The sequence below is a fragment of the Dunckerocampus dactyliophorus genome, chromosome 4 (genome assembly GCF_027744805.1).
Source record: "Dunckerocampus dactyliophorus isolate RoL2022-P2 chromosome 4, RoL_Ddac_1.1, whole genome shotgun sequence".
NCBI lineage: Eukaryota > Metazoa > Chordata > Actinopteri > Syngnathiformes > Syngnathidae > Dunckerocampus > Dunckerocampus dactyliophorus.
Window position 1 is genome coordinate 33,649,643 of NC_072822.1, and position 21,730 is coordinate 33,671,372.

Below are 21,730 nucleotides of genomic sequence, written 5' to 3' on the forward strand. Positions count from 1 at the left end.
GTGGACGAGGGAACACTGTACTCTGTTCTGTGGCAACTTTGATGTCGTTCTTCTTGTTTTTGTTTTCCTGTGTACCTGGTGGAATGGCATCCTTTTTCAAAATGTATTTATACCGTACTTTCAAGCCAAATGCTTCTTGTAACGGTGTTCCTTCAAAGCAGTCATCAGTGAAGTGATCATTGCAAAGAACTGATCTCATGATGGTCGTCCATCTGTCTCGTGTTTTCTGCACTTGATTGTTCACATTCTTGTGTTTAATCTTCCTCTTGTGGAAAAGAAAAGTAACAAAGTATCACTCGGATACTGTGAACATCCAGCAGCAACACAACATTGGGTGGCGCCATGAACTATGAATTTATTTTTTGCAAATTTACTGTTCGCTTTAAAAAGAACGAACAATGTAGAACATAATTACAAACAACGTATAACATTTAAGCAAAATTGATGGATTATGTCATGGATCCTTCAAGCATTCACACAATGATAAAAAAGAACAACAAGCTCTCTCTCTCTCTGATCGAACACACTGGGGACCCTGATGTGATATTTGCTAACATTAACAACATCTGGGAAGTCATATGACGTGAAACTGATGTATGGATGGAAGCACAAACAGCTTCTAAGAACAATACATTTTCTAATATAAAACAGACTTTCTTGAGCAATTTGTGATCATTGTTTTCATGACAATCAGTCCAGGTCATTTCCCAACTATACACACCTACAGGTTTACTGTAGCTCCAATATTTGCATTAACCAAGGACACACTTGCAAAGCTGTTAAATGCAGCGCATGTAGATTCCGTTTATCACAGAAAGATTGTTTAATTGCCTCCATAAAAGTCTGATGACAGAGTAAATGTGAGTCACTCAGTTGTTGCCCTTTGCTGAACGGGAGAGTGAGTGCGAGAGCGAGTGGAAGGAGGCGGTGGTGGTGTGGGCGGCTAAGTTTTTTTAGGTTTGGTTTGTTCCTGGGCGAAGTAATGATTGAGTCACTCGCGCTGATCAATAAGCCTTTCAAATGCAGCGGAGGGAAGAGATTCTTTACTGAAGTTCAGCTTCAGTATTCTTAATTGTTAGGGACGTGATGTCCGGGCAGCACAAAAGAGAGGTGATTGCGAGAACTCAAGCGGAACCGCTGTCGGAATGCAGCATGGGTGTTGAGTTACACTCACATGATGTCTCCGGGGCACTTCTGCCAAGGATTACATATTTGTCACCTGACCAGCAAAATGAAATAAAATACTATATAACTTAATTAAAGGTGGACAGAGCTTCCTCCGTAGGGAGGATGGACTCACCCTAAGTTATAGAGCAGGGGTGTCCAATTTGGAGGCCCGGGGCTGTTTTTTTGTTGGCCCAGAGCACATTCTAAAAATAAAATTTAACAAGAAAACTTAAAAAAAATAACAACAGCAAAAATGGACAATTCAGCAATAATTTTACAAGAATTAACTACAAATACGCATGTTTGTCACACTTAAATATTTCAGATTATCAAACACATTTAAATATTAGTCAATTACAGCACAACTCAACACAAAATGCACTTTTTAAATGACATTTTTTATTTTTAAGGGAGAAAAAGATCCAAACCTACATGGCCCTGTGTGAAAAAGTGATTGCCCCCTAAACCTAATAAGTGGTTGGGCCCCCCTTAGCAGCAACAACTGCAATCAAGCGTTTGTGATAACTTGCAATGAGTCTCTTACAGCGCTGGGGAGGAATGTTGGCCCACTCATCTTTGCAGAATTGTTGTCATTCAGCCACACTGGAGGCTTTTCCAGCATGAAGCGCCTTTTTAAGGTCACGCCACAGCATCTCAATAGGATTCAGGTCAGGACTTGGACTAGGCCACTCCAAAGTCTTCATTTTGTTTTCCTTCAGCCATTCAGAGGTGGACTTGCTGGTGTGTTTTGGATCATTGTCCTGCTGCAGAACCCAAGTTGGTTTCAGCTTGAGATCACCAACAGATGGCTGGATGTTCTCCTTCAGGATCTTTTGGTAGAAAGCAGAATTCATTTTTCCATTTATCACAGCAAGTCTTCCAGATCCTGAAGCAGCAAAACAGCCCCAGACCATCACACTACCACCACCATATTTTACTGTTGGGATGATGTTCTTTTTCTGACATGTGGCGGTACTTTTATGCCAGATGTAATGGGACACACACCTTCCAAAAGTTCAACTTTTGTCTCTTCAGACCACAAAGGTCTTGGGGGTCATCAAGATGTTTTCTGGCAAAATTGAGACAAGCCTTAATGTTCTTTTTGTTCAGATGCAGTTTTGGTCTTGGAACTCTGCCATGCAGGTCGTTTTTTCCCAGTGTCTGTCTTACAGTGGAGTCATGAACAATGACCTGAACTGAGCCAAGTGAGGCTTGCAGTTCTTTGGATCTTGTTGTGGGTTATTTGTGACCGCTTGGATGAGTCGTCGCTGCGCTCTTGGGGTCATTTTGGTTGGCCGGTCACTCTTGAGAAGGTTCACTACTCTACCATGTTTTAACCATTTGTGGGTAATGGCTCTCACTGTGGTTCGCTGGAGTCCCAAGGCTTTAGAAAAGAGAAGGACACGTGTTCATGGCTCACTTAAGGATTGTGGATGGTGGGCAAAATAAAAAAAAAAGTGCAGTTTTTTAGAGTGCTCAAAATAGTTGTGTCCCATTACGTGCATTGTTAGCTGAAGACAGAAAAGAGAAAGACGTGTGTTCATGTCTCACATAAGTATTGTGGATGATGGGCAAAATGTAAAAAAAGAAAGTGTTGTTTTCCGTGAAAGCGCATGCAGAGTTAGATGAAGCTGACCACTTATGATACTTCAAATGCAGCTAGCTACTGCCGCTTCTAAGTTAATAAAAAAAAAGCATCAGGAGGTCCAGCCACATGTTTTTTGTCCTCTAGCTACTTAAAGACCCCGATGGTTGTTAGCATTTGTAGACCATGCACCTGGCGACGATAGGAGACTCTGCGGTTTATTGAATAGAAATAAATCATCAGGTTCATACTTTACACTTGTGGGATTTTTTTGTTTTGTTGGGAAACATTAGTAAAAACAAAATGCCGGTGTCTTTCTGGCGCAAACAGCGCATGATGGATGCTGCACACAAAAGCAGAGGAAACACGGACTAATCTTCTCTATCCTTCGCCCCCTCCCAACTGCCCCACTCCCTCAATCTTCCTCTGTCTGTCTTTGTGTCTGTCAACTAGGGAGGAGGCCGAGATGGAGTATCTGAAGATAGCTCAGGACCTGGACATGTACGGCGTCAACTACTTCGTAATCAGGGTGAGCTGCCATGCTTCTGTCTTATCCATCGACTCACTTAGTGTGCTGCATTTTTAAACTCCTCACAGAGGCGACAACTGCATAAATGATGCAAAGTATCGCTCCTCCCGTGTGTCATAACAAAATCAAGCTAACGACACCGACCGGGGGGCCCCCGTGGCCTTGATCAATGTGTTTTCTAAAAGGCCGAGACATTTTCAAATACCACAGCGGAGTGAAGCTCAGCTTATAAGTAATTTACCGTAGCGTTTTGTCGCACGTAAACGAGCTCTGGCGGCGCCGAGGGCCAGCTCGTGAAGAATCGCTTTGGCAAGCGGGGTGCGCCAAATGAGTGCTGAAGGGAGGGATGCTGCCAAATAACATCCACCAACATTTTAAATTTTAAGTTAAAGCCATTCAAATAGTTTGAAGAACAACAAGAGTGACATCCTGTTTACGAGCCCCCAGCTTTGCGTCTGCTATTAATAACGGATACCTTCCTTATTAATCATCAGTTCACATACTTTACAGCAGGGAGGGGCCACTACTGTGATGGAACAACTGCAGGGGTGTCCACAGTGCCGCCCTGGGGCCTTTTTGCAGCCTGCGGCTGTTTTCTTTACTGGCCCGTATAATTTAACAAGAACGTTTAAAAAAAAAAAACAACAAAAATTTTAAAAATGAGCAGTAATTTTCCAAGAATAAAGGCCAAATATTAAGAAGAAAATCTAACAACATTTTTTTTTTTTATGAGAATAATGTAATATGAGGAAAAAAATGTCAGCATAAAGTTGAAAGATTAAAGAAAAAAGACGTTACTTTTTCAAAAGTTGTATGTGCGAAACAAAAAAACTAAAGTTGTAATTTTTGGAAAATTAGGTCACAGAAAAAGTTGTACCATGGGAATAAAGTCAAAATATCATGGGAAGGTTGTCATAATGTTAAAGAAGGAAATGTACAAGAAGAAATTTGAAATAGTCGGAAAATTAAAACAAAAAACAGCCGAAATGAAAAAAAAAAACAGCTGCAATTTTATGAGAAGAAAACTTTTTCAACTTTCTTCGTGTGAATCTTTGTCGCGTAATGTTGTTGACTTTATTCCCTTAATATTATAACTTTTTCTGCAAATGTCAACTTTATTTTTTGGTTTGTTTCTCATAATGCAACTTAAAAAAAACAAAAAAATTTTCTTTAGCATTTCAACATTATGCTACTAAAATAACATTATTTTTCCTCAATATGTTATGAAGTTATTCTTGTTAGAAAGACGACTTTTTGTTATTAGATTACAACTTTTTTTTACTTTATTCTTGTGAAATTACTGCTTATTTTCCCATTTTTGCAAAGATAATTTATTTTTTTTTTAAATCTTTATATTTTATTTTTAGAACAGGCCAATAAAAAAATGGAAAAATGGAATCATGTTTGCGAATGAAATGGCAAACTTGACCTTTTCCCCGTGCCTGGTGTTGCGGCGACGCCAGTCATTATGTAGTTTGCACCAGACGTAATCATAGTTTAGCAGTCTGCTTCCAAACATTGCATCCTCTCCTGATTAAAAGCCCAGTTTTCCATACGCGCATTTCTTTATTCTTGTAAAATTACTGCTTATTTTCCCATTTTTGCAAAGATAATTTTTTTTTTTTAAATCTTTATATTTTATTTTTTATTTTTAGAACAGGCCAATAAAAAAATGGAACTGGCCCCAGGGCCACACTTTGGACACAACTGCCATAGTTACACCGAATGTTACCAGACCCCCCCCCCCATTGTGACCTGTCCAGTGATATAACATCTGTGGGGGTTTGTCTCACATTAGTTGTGCTGCTGTACTTTGCTTTGCAGGCCCATAATAATCATTTAACAATCATTTCCAGCTTTATTTTTATTTAGAAATGGAAATTCATCCACTCATTTGGGATTTTACCGTAAGGCTGACTTTGAAATGGTAGATATTTAACAGTATAGAGAACCACAAAGTGCGAGAGTATCTTGGATTTGCCAAACACATGGTAAGGCAGTTTAAAAAAAACACATCCAAAATGTATGTAAAGCTACTTGTGATGTGCTTCAGAATAAAAAGGGAACTGATCTTCTCCTGGGAGTGGATGCCCTGGGGCTGCACATCTACGAGCCGGACAACAGGCTGACCCCCAAGTGCTCCTTCCCCTGGAATGAGATCCGCAACATCTCATACAGCGACAAAGAGGTACGACTTTACATAACGAGCACACAGTGCACGTGTCCCTCTGTCGCCGCTTGGTTGCTAATCACGTTTGCGAATGAAACGGCAAACTTGACCTTTTCCCTGTGCCTGGTGCTGCGGCGACGCCAGTCATTATGTAGTTTGCACCAGACGTAATCATAGTTTAGCAGTCTGCTTCCAAACATTGCATCCTCTCCTGATTAAAAGCCCAGTTTTCCATACGCGCGTAAACATCACAAGTTGCCCTTTTATGACTCACGGGGTTCTCATTTTACAGCACATGATGGCATTTTTTGGCAAAGGACAAAATGCTAATTAATTACGTTGTCACGAGACGATACACAACATTGGATCTACGAGAACAAGGCGAGATGGGATATTAACATCACTTTTAAGAAAAGTACAATTCAAAAATATACAATAATATATTGCACTCTGCTAATTTCTTGGGTCGATGATCATCTCTTTAGTCTTATCTGTATTGAGAAGGAGATTGTTATCACGACACCAAGCTATGAGGTCCGCCACCTCTCTTCTGTATGATGTTTCAACACCACCAGTGATCAGTCCGATGACTGTAGTGTCATCCGCAAATTTAATGATGCTGGTGTTGTTCTGGGAGGCCACGCAATCGTAGGTGAAGAGCGTGTAGAGGAGCGGACTCAGTACACACCCCTGTGGGGTCCCAGTGCTAGTTCATAGGTTTTTAGGTTTATACGTCATGGCGGCACCCATGACAAACTAGATCTCGCATTTCAGGCTCATTTCCTGAAGTGACGTCATCGGTGTGACACCTCTCAGCTAAAGCAGAGTAAACAAATGCTTCTTGAGGGAGATTGACGACTTGGTTCAGTATACTTTTCATCAAAATAATAGTCATGCCAAAATGTTACGTTGCTGCTGGATGTTTATAGTATCCGACTGATACTTTTAATTTTCTTTTCCAAAAGAGGAAGGTTTAAGACAACAATGTACAATCAAGTGCAGAGAACTAGAGACAGGTGGAAGGAAGCCCACCTCAAGTTTTGTTCTTTGCAGTGATCATTTCACTGCTGACTGCTTTCAAGCGACACCTTTACAAGACGCATTTGGCTCGAAAGTAAGGTATAAACGCATTTTGAAAAAGGATGCTTTTCTGCCGGTACACAGAAAACAAGAAAAGGAGAACAACCTCAAAGCTGACGCAGAACAGAGTAAGTCATGTCTTGTTTACATAATGTCTTCTAAACACGATACCACAATAGCGACAAGGCTGCAAAGCATTATACATGTTATATAAACATCTTTTCACAGCGATATGTTGACAGTGGGGGGTGATGGCGGCTGCAATTCAGCGTCTTGGCAAATGAGTCTAGTGAGTCGAGGTTGACAAGTTATTAGAGCCCTGCAGACAGGAAATAACACCCATCTAGTCACCTTTATACTCCTATTATTCTTTTTTTACAACACATTGCTCAACTTTTATGCTGCAGTGACTCGAGATGGCTGCTTGCTAGCAAGCTAGCGAGCTAACCAGTTAGCCTTAAGTTTATTTCTTCTAAACTTAAGAATCCAAAACCTTAGCACTTCCACACGGAATGGGAGGAGAACCTTTTTTCACTCTGTCATGTGGGACATACCATGGCTGAATCATGACTTCATGCCGTGTTAACGTAATGTAATGTAAGCTAATGTTTCAATGTTTTTTGTCATTACTGCCGCTTAGTGACCAGTACACTACATATCACTTCCATTTACATATGTTTGACTAATAATAGACCATAGTCTACCACCAAACAGCGATCATTAATTCATTCATTTCTGAAAAAACGCAATATAGTGAGGGAACGATAATGGAACGGCGATATTGCAAGGGACGGCAAAATTATTTTCCTTTTCAGTTCCTTTTCATTTTGTGATTAATTAATTTATTATTGTCCCCAGCCTAGTGCCCACGAGACATTTTTTTTCTGAACGAGAAATCTTGTCACGTTTTAATCTCGCAAGATCTTGTGACACCCCTACTAATTGGGGGAAAGAGTCAAGCGAATGGTGACTCTGTGTTTTGCTTCTGTTTAAGTTCACCATCAAACCTCTGGACAAGAAAGCCAACGTCTTCAAGTTCAACTCTTCACGGCTGAGAGTCAACAAGCTGGTGAGTTCCCCGTTACCCCTGAACATTCACGACTTGAACTTAAGCTGGTCGGGATTCATGAGGCGCAACTTCGATAAGCTCGCCTCTGTTTCATGCCCTGCAGATCCTGCAGCTGTGCATTGGCAGCCACGACTTGTTTATACGCCGGCGGCGGGTGGACTCTCTGGAAGTGCAGCAGATGAAGGCCCAGGCCAAAGAGGAGCGGGCCAAGAAGCAGGTGCTGATTGCACTCATAAATCAAGCACAAATGGGGACAAGTTGGATTGTCTAGTCACTGTTTGGACTCCGGCCAGATGGAGAGGCAGCGGCTTCAGCAGGAGAAACAGCTCAGGGAGGAGGCCGAACGGGCCCGCGACGAGCTGGAGAGAAGATTGATTCAGCTGCAAGATGAAGCCAGCATGGCCAATGAGGCGCTGGTAGGCTCCACTTAATGCTTAGTTGTTAACTCCGCTCAGCACACCGTCTTCCTGTGTCCCTCCCCTCTCCCTGACCACCACCTCCAGCTGCGCTCGGAGCAGACGGCGGACCTGCTGGCCGAGAAGGCCCAGATCGCAGAGGAGGAGGCCAAGCTGCTGGCCCAGAAGGCGGCCGAGGCCGAGACGGAGATGCAGCGCATCAAGGTGACAGCCATGCGGGGCCAGGAGGAGTGGCGCCTCATGGAGCAGAAGATGCTGGAGGCGGAGGTGCTGGCACTCAAGATGGCCGAGGAGTCGGAAAGGAGGTGGGGACAAGGTGGAGGGCAAGCGGGGTATGAGAATCGAGTCGGGTTTTAACTTTAAACTGCAAATATGGGCTGATTCAGCGTGAAAAACCGTCCATCTGTAATCATTTATGCATGTTAAATCCAGTCTTTGTATTCATCTACACACACATACGTGTAATGTTAATGGTTTTCCACTCATACAAACACCATGTAGTTTGTCTGCCCAATCATAGCGACCTATGATGTCCATTCACACATACAAACACACACACGCACAATGTTAGTGTTTTTCCATTCACATACTGCAAACATCTGTCCGTTCACACCGACACACATTGTAAGCATAGGCACGTAAATTACAGTGAACATCTTAATCTAGTCACACACACACAATATAAATATCAGTATGTCCATTCACATACACGTATAATGCTTTACATGCCGATATAATGTAAAAAGCTGCCTGTGCATTGGCACACACACACACAATGCACACGTCCGTCTGAGAGGGACATATCAGTAAAGCCAGGAGGATGAAAATGGAGTCCAGTCAATTTGTTTGACACGTCGACGCTTCCACACACTCCAAGTTCTTTCCATTTCACTGCACCTCAATGTTCTTATCCTCAAAGATGTTTTTGCTCGTGCTCCTGGATTGTTTTTCAAACACAGCGACGCAAAAAGACTTCCGTGCGAGGGCGTCGCCAGTGCAGTTCAACATCAAGTTCAGAAGTAAGCTCCCCGTGACGCACCTCAGTGTGTCTGAGTATCTTTGGTATCTCATGTCAAGGTGCACCAATATGCCGCCGCACATCCTTATGAGCTGAATGTGAATGTGAATTCTGCGGCGGAGGGGCAGGTAATCGCACTCGGGACGAGAGCTTTTGTTCCGCCACTCACGCTGCAGCTCACCTTTAATTTGCACGAGTTGATTGTATCAATCGATGCTGTGGCTTGCTATCAAATCAGCTCTTTTACCTACTGGAGCTCCGTCATGCTTAAAATGACTTTCGTCTTCGCCACCCAGCCGTTCACATCGAGCGCATAGAACGCCTGCTTGAAGTGTTTTTTCCATTTCTTGGGAGACGAGATGGTCGCGGCCGTCCCATTGAAGCCGTCAAAGTCTCCATTTTAGCAGCATCACTCCACAGGCGCCACTTCAAACTGTGTAAGGCAATCATTTCAAACAGGCGCCATTAACCACTCGCCAGTTAATGCAGTTTTTGGGGACGAGCACTCTGCGAATGAGAGAAATTTAAACGCGCAGCACTCCACATGCAAATGCCCACTCGAGGCCCACATAGGTGATGCTGCGCTGCGCTCTTGGGAACACCGACACCCGCGTCTGCCCGAGCTCCGGGCATGATAACAACACGCCGACTTTCCCCCGGTTTGTGGAGTTTTCTCAGAAGTGGTGATGTAACTTTGCCACGTTAAAGTTGTCCTCCGCCGTGTGTCCCTCAGGGCCAAGGAGGCGGAGCAGCTGAAGCAGAACCTGCTGGAAGCCCAAGAGTCTGAGCACAGGGCCAAACACAAGCTCCTGGAGATAACAAGCAGAGTGTACACGGTAATGCACCTGAAACACAACGATACACACTTACAGATTACATTCTATAATATTCTCAACCATCAACATCATATTTGGTTTATGGACCGTATTGCAGGATTCATTTCATTTTGCCCAATGCATTTAAACGGCATGACCAACAAACAAAACAAATCCATAAAATAAACCAGATTTAATACAAGAAATATGCCTTACAAAGATAATAATGCTCAGGATTGGCCTTCTTACAGATATCGTATCTGATTTTGTCCAGCACTCCCGATATCGGCAGTATCTATTCCCACAAAGCAATAGTTCTGAATTATTTCCCCCGAGGGTCCGAAGTTGTTTCATGCCCCCCGACTTTTTATATTATAATTTCAACTTTTTATCTCATAATGTTGACTTTTTATCTTGTAATTTTGACTTTTTTATAATAATTTGGACCTTTATTTCATAATATTGACTTTTTATCTCATCATTTTGACTTTTAACATTGTAACTTTGACTTTCTTATCTCATAATTGTGACTTTTTGTCTCATCGTTTGAATTTTTATCTCAGAAATATGACTTTTTATATTGTAATTTAAACTTTTTATCTTATAATGTTGACTTTTTATTTTGTAATTTTGACTTTTTATTTCATAACATTGACTTTTTATCTCATAATTTTGACGTTTTATCCCATAATTTTGACTTTTAATCACGTAATTTTTCCTTTCTTATCTCATGACTGTGACTTTGTAGCTCATAATTTAGGCTTTTTATCTCATAATTATGAGTTTCCTATCTCAATTCTGAATTTTTATCTGGTAATTTTGCCTTTTTTTCATCATAATTTCAACATTTTATCTGATCATTTTGACGTTATATCTCATAATTGTGACTTTCCGGTCTCATAACTATGACTTTTTATCTAATAATTTCGACTTTTAGCACATAATTTAGATTTTTTTATCATATAATATTGACTTTTTATCTCATGATTTTGACTTTTTATCTCGTAATTTTGACCTTTTATTTCATAATATTGACTTTTTTCTCATAATTCGGACTTTTTATGTGATAAATATGTTTCCTATCTCATAATTCTGACATTTTATCTCATCATTTTGACTTTTTATCTCATAATTTTGATGTTTTGTTTCATAATTTTGACTTTTTATCTCATAATTATGAATTTCTATTGCATAATTTAGACTTTTTCTTGCAATTTTGACTTTTTAGCACCTCATTTTGATTTTTTTATCTCATAATACTGACTTTTTATCTCATAATTCTGACTCTGTATGTCATTAATATGACTTTCCTATCTCGAAATTCTGACTTTTTGTTTCATAATTTTGATCTTTTTTCATCATAATTTAGCTTTATCTCATAATATTGACACTTTATCTGAGAATTTTGACATTTTTTTCTCATAATTATAACTTTTTGTCTCATAAATTCAACTCGTTATCTTATAATTGTGCCTTTTTCCTCGTAATTTCAACTTTTTATCACAACGTTATGACTTACCATTGGGATATTTTTTTCTTTCAGTGGTGGAAACGGGCTTCCATACGTATGTGCATGCGCCGTGTGTCACACACAAACATGTCCTACCGAGACGGACACGCAGATTCACCATCAGCACACACAAAGACGCACCAGCAGGGGTGCACGATATTTGCCGTCAAATTGCCCCTCTCATGCTCTGCCAGAATGCGTTTATGTCGCAGGCATCCAACCCTCCCGCCGCTTACATTGGCACGACAACTACGGGATTTCCATTTATATTGTGTATTAGGCGTTGACAGGTGGCCGCTGTGCGTGTGACATTTGGACAGGATGTGTACGGGTTTATTATTTCCATGTTCATGTATTCCTTTTCCTGCAATGCGCCCTTCAGTCTGTTTTCCATTGCTTACATTTTCTTTCTTTCTTTTTCTAACCTTCTTTACTTCCTTTACCCGTCTTTTTTTAATTTCCACTAATCTCTCATCTGTCTCCCCATCACTCCCCTCTCTCTCTCCTCCTCCTCCTCCAGCACCCGGCGTTGCCGGCGGACTGCATGCCTCCCGAATTGAGCTTCAGCAGCGAGAACCTCAGCTTTGACTTTAAAGACACCGACATGAAACGACTCTCCATGGAGATCGAGAAGGAGAAGTGAGTCACCGGCCCCACATTTTTCAGGGACAGAACACGAGTCTTGGTTTCTATTTACGCTTTTTGTAAGATATTCTCAGAACCACAGTTTTCACGCGGGTGTTTACGTCAACTGCTGGGTCGGGACCCAAATCGCGCCTCCATTCCGAGTGGGTCACAGACACCAAGTCATAAATTCCATTCAAATATGTAAGATACAACTCATGTCTGACTTCAAACTTCTGATTTCTGGGTCTTTTTGATATTTAATTTTAATTTATGAATTATTTGTATGCATGAGGTTATGTTCCTCCTCACCTGTTTGACAAAATGCCTTCATAAATTCCTCTAAAATGTGCTTTGGACATGTAATTATGTGTATTCATTTTTCAAAACATTTACCAAAAATAAACATATTTGCTTCATTTGCCTTAATTAAAAATGTAAAAGAAAATACTAAAAATAAATAAAAATGACTTAAATAAAAGTAATAAAATAAATAAAGATAAAAATGATAAGTGTGAAGAATACTAAAAATACATTTAAATGACTTAAATAAAAGTGTTGATATTAATAAAATTAAAATAAAAAAGATTTCAATAAGTGTAAAAAAAAACTTAAAAATAATTTGAAATTACTTAAATAAATGCGTTAATAATAATAAAATTCAAACACAAATGACTTACAGTGGCGTGGTCCTGATTGCTTATTTTTCGACATGTTTGTCCGTCAAACTAATTTAAATATTAGTCAGTGACAACAAACAACTGAACACAAAATGCAGTTTTTAAATGAAACTTTTTGTTATAACGGGAGAAAAAAACCCCCAAACCTACATGGCTCTGTGTGAAAAAGTGGTTGCCCTCCTAAACCTAATAAGTGGTTGGGCCCCCCTTAGCAGCAACAACTGCAATCAAGCGTTTGTGATAACTTGCAATGAGTCTCTTACAGCGCTGGGGAGGAATTTTGGCCCACTCATCTTTGCAGAATTGTTGTCATCCAGCCACACTGGAGGGTTTTCCAGCATGAAGCGCCTTTTTAAGGTCATGCCACAGCATCTAAATTGGATTCAGGTCAGTGGCCTTGACTCGGCCTCTCCAAAGTCTTCATTTTGTTGTTCTTCAGCCATTCAGAGGTGGACTTGCTGGTGTGTTTTGGATCATTGTCCTGCTGCAGAACCCAAGTTGGTTTCAGCTTGAGGTCACCAACAGATGGCCGGACATTCTCCTTCAGGATTTTTTGGTAGACAGCAGAATTCATGGTTCCATTTATCACAGCAAGTCTTCCAGGTCCTGAAGCAGCGAAACAGTCACAGACCATCACACTACCACCACCATATTTTACTGTTGGTATGATGTTCTTTTTCTGAAATGCAGCGTTACTTTTACACCAAATGTAATGGGACACACACCTTCCAATAAGTGAAACTTTTATCTCGTCAGACCACAGAGTATTTTTCCAAAGGTTTTGGGGATCATCAAGATGTTTTCTGGCAAAATTGAGACGAGCCTTCTTTTTGGTCAGCAGTGGTTTTTGGTCTTGGAACTCATGCAGGCCGTTTTTGCCCAGTGTCTTTCTTATGGTGGAGTCATGAACACTGACCTTAACTGAGGCACGTGAGGCCTGCAGTTCTTTGGGTGTTGTTGTGGGGTCTTTTGTGACCTCTCGATGAGTCAAGTTATGTTTTAACAGGGGGGCAATCACTTTTTCACACACGGCCATGTGGGTTTGAAGTTTTTTTCTCCCTTAATAATAAAGAGTTTATTTTAAAAACTGCATTTCGTGTTCAGTTGTGTTTTCATCAACTGATATTTAAATTTGTTTGGTGATCTGAAAGATTTAAGTGTGACAAACATGCAAAAAAAAAAAAAAAAAAAAAGAAATCAGGAAGGGGGCAAACATTTTTTCACACCACTGTATATCGTTTTTGAATGGTATCGTAACCCGTGTATCTAATGCGTATTGAATCGTCTATCACAGAGATTTACATCCCTAAGAGTAACGCGTAACCACCGAACTGCAAAGAAGTGCAAAGTCATGACAACGCCACTTCCACAGGAACCGCCGTGTTCAGGGTTAGGTCCACAAAGTGCATCTTCTTCTTCTGGTTTCCTGCCTCAGGGTGGAGTACCTGGAGAAGAGCAAACACCTGCAGGAGCAGCTGAACGAACTGAAGACGGAGATCGAGAGCCTGAAGCTGAAGGAGCGCGAGACGCCGCTGGACGTCATCCACAACTGCAACGCAGAGCACGGCACCAGCAAGCACAGCAACTTCAAAAAGGTAACAACTCGGGAACATCTTCACATCTCACCTTGCTGCCACTAATCTCATTACATGCGAGTTCATCCCATTTGTAGCTCTTTGGCACGCTCCTGTGTTTTTAGCTGTGTAACAAGTCAGCGTGCATAAAAAAATGAGCTGCGGGTCGCGAACGTCCCCCGAGCAGGACTGTCCTGCTGGTGCGTGTCCTGAGCAACCGAGAGGACGCTAGCACAGGGGTGTCCAAAGTGCGGGCTGCGGCACAATCTACCAACAAACAAAACAAAATAGAGTTGTCATTTTTGGAAAATTCGGTTGCAGAAAAAGTTATAATAACAAAGTTGAAATATTTGCAAAATTAAAAAAAAACAAAATGCAAAAATGGGAAAAATGAAAAGGCCGAAGTTCAATTCGACGAGCATAATGTCATAATATTGTGAGGAAAATAACGTAATTTTAAGAGCCTCAATTTGCAATATTAAAGAAAAAAATTTTTTTTTTGAAGTCGTAATATTTTGAGAGACTAACAAAACAAAACAAAGTTGTCATTTTTGAAAAATTTGGTTACAGAAAAAGTTATAATATTATGGGAATAAAGTCAAAATATTACGAGAAGAAAATGTACAATAATTTTTTCAGAAGAAAACAAAAACTACAGCAAAAATAGGAAAAATGCAAAGATTAAAGTTCATTCTGTAATGCAATCTGACAAGAATAAAGTTGTAACATTATGAGGAAAATAACGTCATTTTAGTAGCATAAAGTTGCAAAATTAACAAAAAATACCTTTTTTTATAGTCGTAATATTATGAGAGACAAACAACAAATTAAAGCTGTAATTTTTGAAAAATTAGGTTGTGGATAAAGTCAAAATATTATGAGATTAAAAAAAGAGCAGAAATGGGAAAAAAACAGCTGTAATTTTACGAGAATAAAGTCAAAGCATTGAGAGAAAAATGTTGTATGCTCATGAGGAAAAAGATGTGCAGTTTTATGACAATCATCTTGTAATATTATGAGGAAAAACAATGTCATTTTAGTAGCATTGATTTGAAATATTCCAGAAAAAATTTTATGTTTAAAGTTGTAATATTATGAGAAACAAACAAAACAAAATATGTATGTTGTTTAAAGTATTATTTTTTTGGAAGATTAGCTCGGGGAAAAAGTCATAATACACTATGTCCCCAACCAACAAACACAATTGGTTCCAGACGACCGTTCTTATGTCGAATTCTTCTTAAGTAGGGGAAAAGGTAATATTACCAAAATATAGGTACTACATGTACGTGTATACATATACAGTATATGTGTATGTATGTAAATATGAGTTTGGATGCAGTAGTAATATTAAACCAGGATAATGAATGAAAAAAACAATAATAAAAGTGATATAATAATACGTAATGATAAATGTTATTTACCTTTGAAGAGGAGTGGTCGAGCATACGTCGTGGAGGAGGAGGAGTTATTGAAAAAAGGACAAATGGTCGTGGTTAGACTCTTCTAAAAGAGGTAGTGTTCTGTGGGTGGTGTAGAATTAAGCAGGCCTATTAACTCTTCATAAACTTTAATCACACGCTCTGTCCGGGTTGCATCGTACAGCTAACAAATTAGCTTTCCATTTAGCTTTCTCTACCCAGCGGCTTCCTGTATCTGTTGGTCCCATTAGCAGTGTCACAGTGCCCTCTACTGGTCAAGATGTAGCAGTGGCGTTACCGTACAAAAAGGCAAGATACATGAAAAAATAGACCAGTAGGCTTGTGTTCGTATCTCCGAAAGTTCGCATGTCGGATGTTTGTAAGTTGGGGACTTAGTGTATTTGGGGAATAATGTCAAAATATTATAAGAATAAATTTTATCACGCTTGTTTAAGAAGAAAGTTGCAATATTTGGGGGAAAAAAAATGCAAAAATGGGAAAAATGCAAAGTGAAGTTGATACTAAAACACTTTTTCACTTTCAGTGGTGTGAAAAAGTGTTTGTTCCTGTCCTGATGTCTTATGTTTCAGATCATCAAACAAATTTAAATATTAGTCAATGACAATGCAACTCAACACAAAATGCAGTTTTTAAATGAAAGCTTTTATTATTAAGGTAGAAAAAAAATCCAAACATAAATGGCTATGCGTGAAAAAGTGATTGCCCCCCCATTAAAACATAACTTAACTGAGATTGAGATCTATCAGTCTGTAAAAGATTATAAAGGCATTTCTCAAGCTTTGGGACTCCAGTCAACCACAGTGAGAGCCATTATCCACAAATGTCGAAAACATGGAACAGTGGTGAACCTTCTAGAAGTGGCGCGTCAACCAAAATGACCCCAAGAGCACAGCAACGACTCATCCAAGAGGTCACAAAAGACCCCACAACAACATCCAAAGAACAGCAGGCCTCACTTGCCTCAGTTAAGGTCAGTGTTCATGACTCCACCATAAGAAAGACACTGGGAAAAAACGGCCTGCATGACAGAGCTCCAAGACAAAACTACTGAACTAAAAGAACATCAAGGCTTGTCTCAATTTTGCCAGGAAACATCTTGATGACCCACAAGACCTTTAGGAAAATACTCTGTGGTCTGATGAGACAAAAGTTGAACTTTTTGGAAGGTGTGTGTTCTATTACATCTGGCGTAAAAGTAGTGCCGCATTTCAGAAAAAGAACATCATACCAACAGTAAAATATGGTGGTGGTAGTGTGATGGTGTGAGGCTGTTGCTGCTTCAGGACCTGGAAGACTTGCTGTGATAAATGGAACCATGAATTCTGCTGTCTACCAAAAAATCCTGAAGGAGAATGTCCTGCCATTTGTTGGTGACCTCAAGCTGAAACCAACTTGGGTTCTGCAGCAGGACAATGATCCAAAACACACCAGCAATTCCACCTCTGAATGGCTGAAGAACCACAAAATGAAGATTTTGGAGTGGCCTAGTCCAAGTCCTGACCTGAATCCTATTGAGATGCTGTGGCATGACCTTAAAAAGGCGCTTCATGCTGGAAAAGCCTCCAATGTGGCTGAATGACAACAATTCTGCAAAGATGAGTGGGCCAACATTCCTCCCCAGCGCTGTAAGAGACTCATTGCAAGTTATCACAAACGCTTGATTGCAGTTGTTGCTGCTAAGGGGGGCCAACCAGTTATTAGGTTTAGGGGGCAATCACTTTTCCACACAGGGACATGTAGCTTTGGATTTTTTTTTCTCCCTTAATAATAAAATGTTTCATTTAAAAACTGCATTTTGTGTTCAGTTGTTTGTTCTCATTGACTAATATTGAAATTTAAATATTAAATTAAAGATTTTTTCACACCACTGTATATCACAAAGCTGAGATGCAGTTTTAAAAATATATATATACAACTTAAAAATATATATATAGAACTTAAATATATATATATATATATATATATATACAACTTCTTAGCATACAAAATATCAAAGTGGCAAAGTTGCGTCCTTTCATTTGTCAGTATGTGGCCCTCGCTGGAAAAAGTTTGGACACCCCACAGAATGTCTTCTCTAATTTCATTGTCTTAAACAAGTCAAGACAAAACTTTAAAATGGATTAGTCAGCGACAGCGAACGTCTTGTAAAAGTCTATTTTATTTCTTCATTCTTTCCTTTATCTTCCCGCTTTGATGTCCAACTTTATTGAAGTTAATTTTCTCCAAAGAAAAAAAAACCTGCCGCTCGTCATTCTTGTCCCCGTCTGTAAAACACGCTTATTTAGGCGGCGCTAATTGATTTTTGGGCGGACGGACGTGAAAGTTAAGCACAAAGTTAAAGAGTGCGTCTTAAATGGAACCGCAGGCGGCGCACATTCATCTCGCTCTCGAGGAGACGGGGCGGCCCGGGAGGTGATGGAGAGTCCGGCAACGGCGTTAAGTTAAGGGAAAAAAATCCACAAGTCGAGAGCAGCAAAGTGTGAAGAATGCGCGGTGAAGCCGGCCACCGAAGGAGGCCAGGATGAGGACACTCTGGATGATTAATGGATGCCTCTTTAAACGCCGAGCAGCGCCTCTGCACTTAAACCTTGTGCTCTCCTGAATATCCAAGCATGCACGCTGCATGTAAATAATAGCATAATACATTAAAGCAGGTGTGTCCAAAGTGCGGCCTGGGGCGCATTTGTGGCCCACGTCTGTTTTTGCTGTTGACCCCTGGCACATTCTAAGAAAGAGTCAATATATGAAAATAAAATGTAATATTAAAAAGTAACTTTATAAGAATAATGTAATATTATGAGGAAAAATAATGTCATTGTAGTAGCATAAGGTTCAAATACAAAATTAAAAAATATATATTTTTGCAAAGTTGTAATACTATGAGAAAACAACAAATAAAGTTGTTATTTTTGGAAAATTCGGTTGCGGAAAAAGTTGTAATGTTACAAGAATAAGACAATAAAGTCAAAATATGAAAAGAAAAATGTTGAAAAGAAAAGAGCCGTCATTTACAAGAAAAAACTTGCAATATTACGAGGAAAACTGTCATTTTAGTAGCATAGATTTGAAATATTAACAACATTTTTTTAAATTTGTAATATGACAAACAAAAAAAAAAAGAAGAATAAAGTTGTTTTTATTTTTGGAAAATGAGGTTAGGTAATTAATACTATGGGAACAAAATCATTATGAGAAGAAAATTTACCAAAAGAAAGTTTAAATATTTGGAAAATAAATAAAAAAACCCAGCAAAAATGAAAAAAAGGATCAGCAGTAATTTTACAAGAACAAAGCCAAAGTATTAAAAGACAAATAACGTTGCGAGAATAATGGAATATTATCACTTTAATAGCATCACATCAGTTGAACCAAACAAAACAAAGAATAAAGTTGTCATTTTTGTAAAATTAGGCCAGGTAATTAATATTATGTGAATAAAGTCATTATTATGAGAAGAAAATTTACAAGAAAGCAAAAAAAACAACAGCAAAACTTGGGAAAACAATGGAAAATGGAAAAAAAAACAGCTGTAGTTTTACGCGAATAAAGTCAAAATGTTAAAAGTAGAATGTCATATTCTAGTGGGAAAAAAAGTCTGCATTTTATGAGAATGTACTCATCATATTATGAGGAAAAATTAGGTTGTTTTAATAGCACAGACTTGAAATACGAAAGGAAAATATGTTTCTTTTGTTTTTTTTAAGTTGTAATATTATGAAAACAAACAAAACATGAGGTTTTACAAGAAGAAAGTTGAAATATTGGGAAAATTGAAAAAAAAACCCCAGCAGAAATGGAAAAATCAGCTGGAAAAAAAGCTGCAATTTTACAAGAATAAACTTGTCATATTATGAGGAAAAATAATGCCATTTTAGAAGCGTAGAGTTGAAATATTAAAGAAAAAATGTTTTTTTTTAATCGTATAATTGTGAGAAACAAACAAAACAAAATAAAGTTGTCTAAAAATTATGGCAATAAAGTCATAATATTACGAGAATAAAATTTACAAAGATGATTTTAGATGAATTATTTGTAAAATTACAAAAAAAAACCCCAGCAAATATGTTCCTCTCAAGCCACATGCATTTCACACTGTTGCCAAATGTAAAATCAATGAAGAACACAGAGGACGTCGTCCCTGGCCGTCATTGGACCTGGACTGGATGTCAATGAATGAGCAAAAGATGGACATTTCAGTGCTTCTAGCAGCCAGTTAAGTGTCTTAGAAGAAGAGAGGTGGTGACGCCACTGAGTCTATTTGTCACTGTGATTTAACGACACACAATCATCTCAGCGGCGGACTTTTCTGACACGGCTGTCATTTTTCAGATGGCAAGCTGCCGCCAGTCATCCCGTACAATGCACAACCAACTGACAGGACTTGAAATCAATTCCTTAAGCGATCGGCCGACTCCCTCGCCGTAAGCCTGGCTTTCTCTGCACATACAATAGAAGATGATGGCAACACACAATAGCGAAGATCCGTCCCTTTTTCCACGTCCGTTTCTCCTTTTAGGATTCACTTCATTCCATCGAGTTCTCTTAAAAAGCAACATTCGGAAAAGTCCTTTAGTCCGCGTGAACCTGCAGCAGAAAAAATGGTTGGAAGCGAGATAGCAAAGACTGTAAATGGCTATCGAGCAACATTGGCTGCTCCAAAACGCCAACAAAAAAATAAGACAACAATTCCTTTTATATCTGTGGTTGGCTCACACAGTGGAAGGGGCGCTGCAAGGCAGAGAGAGACAGGCTTTTAGTAATGAGAGCCCTATGCTGCTTAGTTATCACTGTCCTTTTCATAGGAGCAAATCCTTTCACATGTTCAAGGCTACCATCTTTGTCCTTCACGATGGATGCGGCTTGGACCGGACATGCAATGTTGACTGGGTTTCCCCACTTACTGAGTTTAATTTCACTCCACTTTTCGCTTTCCTTTTCTTCGACTCTCTACTATCAGAAGAGTCTGCCTTACGCTTGAAGGACAAAATGTAGGGAAACTAGTGAACTAAAAGAACTAAAGGGTCATCGTTGCTGTCCTTTCTCAGTTATCACTGTCCATTTCATAGGAGCAGATCTTTTCACATGTTCAAGGATAGTATCTTTATCCTTCATGTTGTTTGCGACAGTTGAACGAATTAGACCAAGCATGCATCCGATGTTGGTCGGCATTTCTCCACTTTGAGTCTAATTTCACTTTGCTTTTCACTTTTACTTTCCTTTTATTAGATGCACTGCCAGCAGAAGAGTCTCGGTCACACTTGGGAGACAAAACGAAGGGAAAAAAGTGAATTATACTGAATTAAAGTGGTGTTGTCCTTCTTCAGTGCACTTCGTTATCACTATCCATTTCATAGGAGCAGTTCCTTTCCCATGTTCAAGGATACCATCTTTATCCTTCGCGATGTTCATGGCGTTTGAGTGTTGTCGGTCGGCATTTCTCCTCTTCCTGAATCTAATTTCACTTTCCTTTACTTTGGCCCATTGCTATTAGAAAAAGTCTGCGTCACACTTGGGAGACATAATGAAGGAACAAAAGGGAACTAAACAGAACTAATTGGCGTTGTCCTTCTTCAGTATACTTAGTTATCACTGTCCGTTTCATATGAGCAGATCATTTCACATGTTTAAAGATAGCATCTTTATCCTTCATGATGATCCTGGCATTTGAGTGGCTTGGACCAGACATGCAGTCAACGTTGATCACGTTTCTCCGCTTTCACTTTTCACATTCCTTTTCTTTGACACATTGCTGTCAGAAAAAGTCTGCCTCACGCTTTGGAGACATAATGAAGGGAAAAAATTGAACAATACAGAATTAAAGTCATGTTGTCCTTCCTCATTGTACTAAGTTATCACTGTACATTTCATAGGAGTGGTTCCTTCCACATGTTCAAAGATTAAACATCTTTATCCTTCATGATGGTCACAGCATTTGAGCAGCTTTGTCCGGGCATGCGTCCGATGTTGATCACGCTTCTCCACTTTCTGAGTCTAATTTCACTTCAGTTTTCATTTTCACTTTCCTTTTCTTTGATAAACTGCTGTCAGAAA

At 39.4% G+C, this 21,730-nt stretch overlaps 1 protein-coding gene across 2 annotated transcripts in view; it reads left to right on the forward strand.

The window, feature by feature from the left end:
* The window catches only part of nf2a (NF2, moesin-ezrin-radixin like (MERLIN) tumor suppressor a), a 99,990-nt gene that overhangs the window by 29,268 nt on the left and 48,992 nt on the right, over positions 1 to 21,730 (forward strand). For both annotated transcript variants that reach the window (XM_054772483.1, XM_054772484.1), the window contains exons 7-15: positions 3,206 to 3,281; positions 5,335 to 5,469; positions 7,526 to 7,600; positions 7,704 to 7,817; positions 7,894 to 8,016; positions 8,104 to 8,321; positions 9,768 to 9,870; positions 11,880 to 11,998; positions 14,099 to 14,258. In XM_054772483.1, coding sequence (XP_054628458.1) covers positions 3,206 to 3,281; positions 5,335 to 5,469; positions 7,526 to 7,600; positions 7,704 to 7,817; positions 7,894 to 8,016; positions 8,104 to 8,321; positions 9,768 to 9,870; positions 11,880 to 11,998; positions 14,099 to 14,258 — 1,123 coding nt within the window. The remainder of the gene's footprint in view (positions 1 to 3,205; positions 3,282 to 5,334; positions 5,470 to 7,525; positions 7,601 to 7,703; positions 7,818 to 7,893; positions 8,017 to 8,103; positions 8,322 to 9,767; positions 9,871 to 11,879; positions 11,999 to 14,098; positions 14,259 to 21,730) is intronic.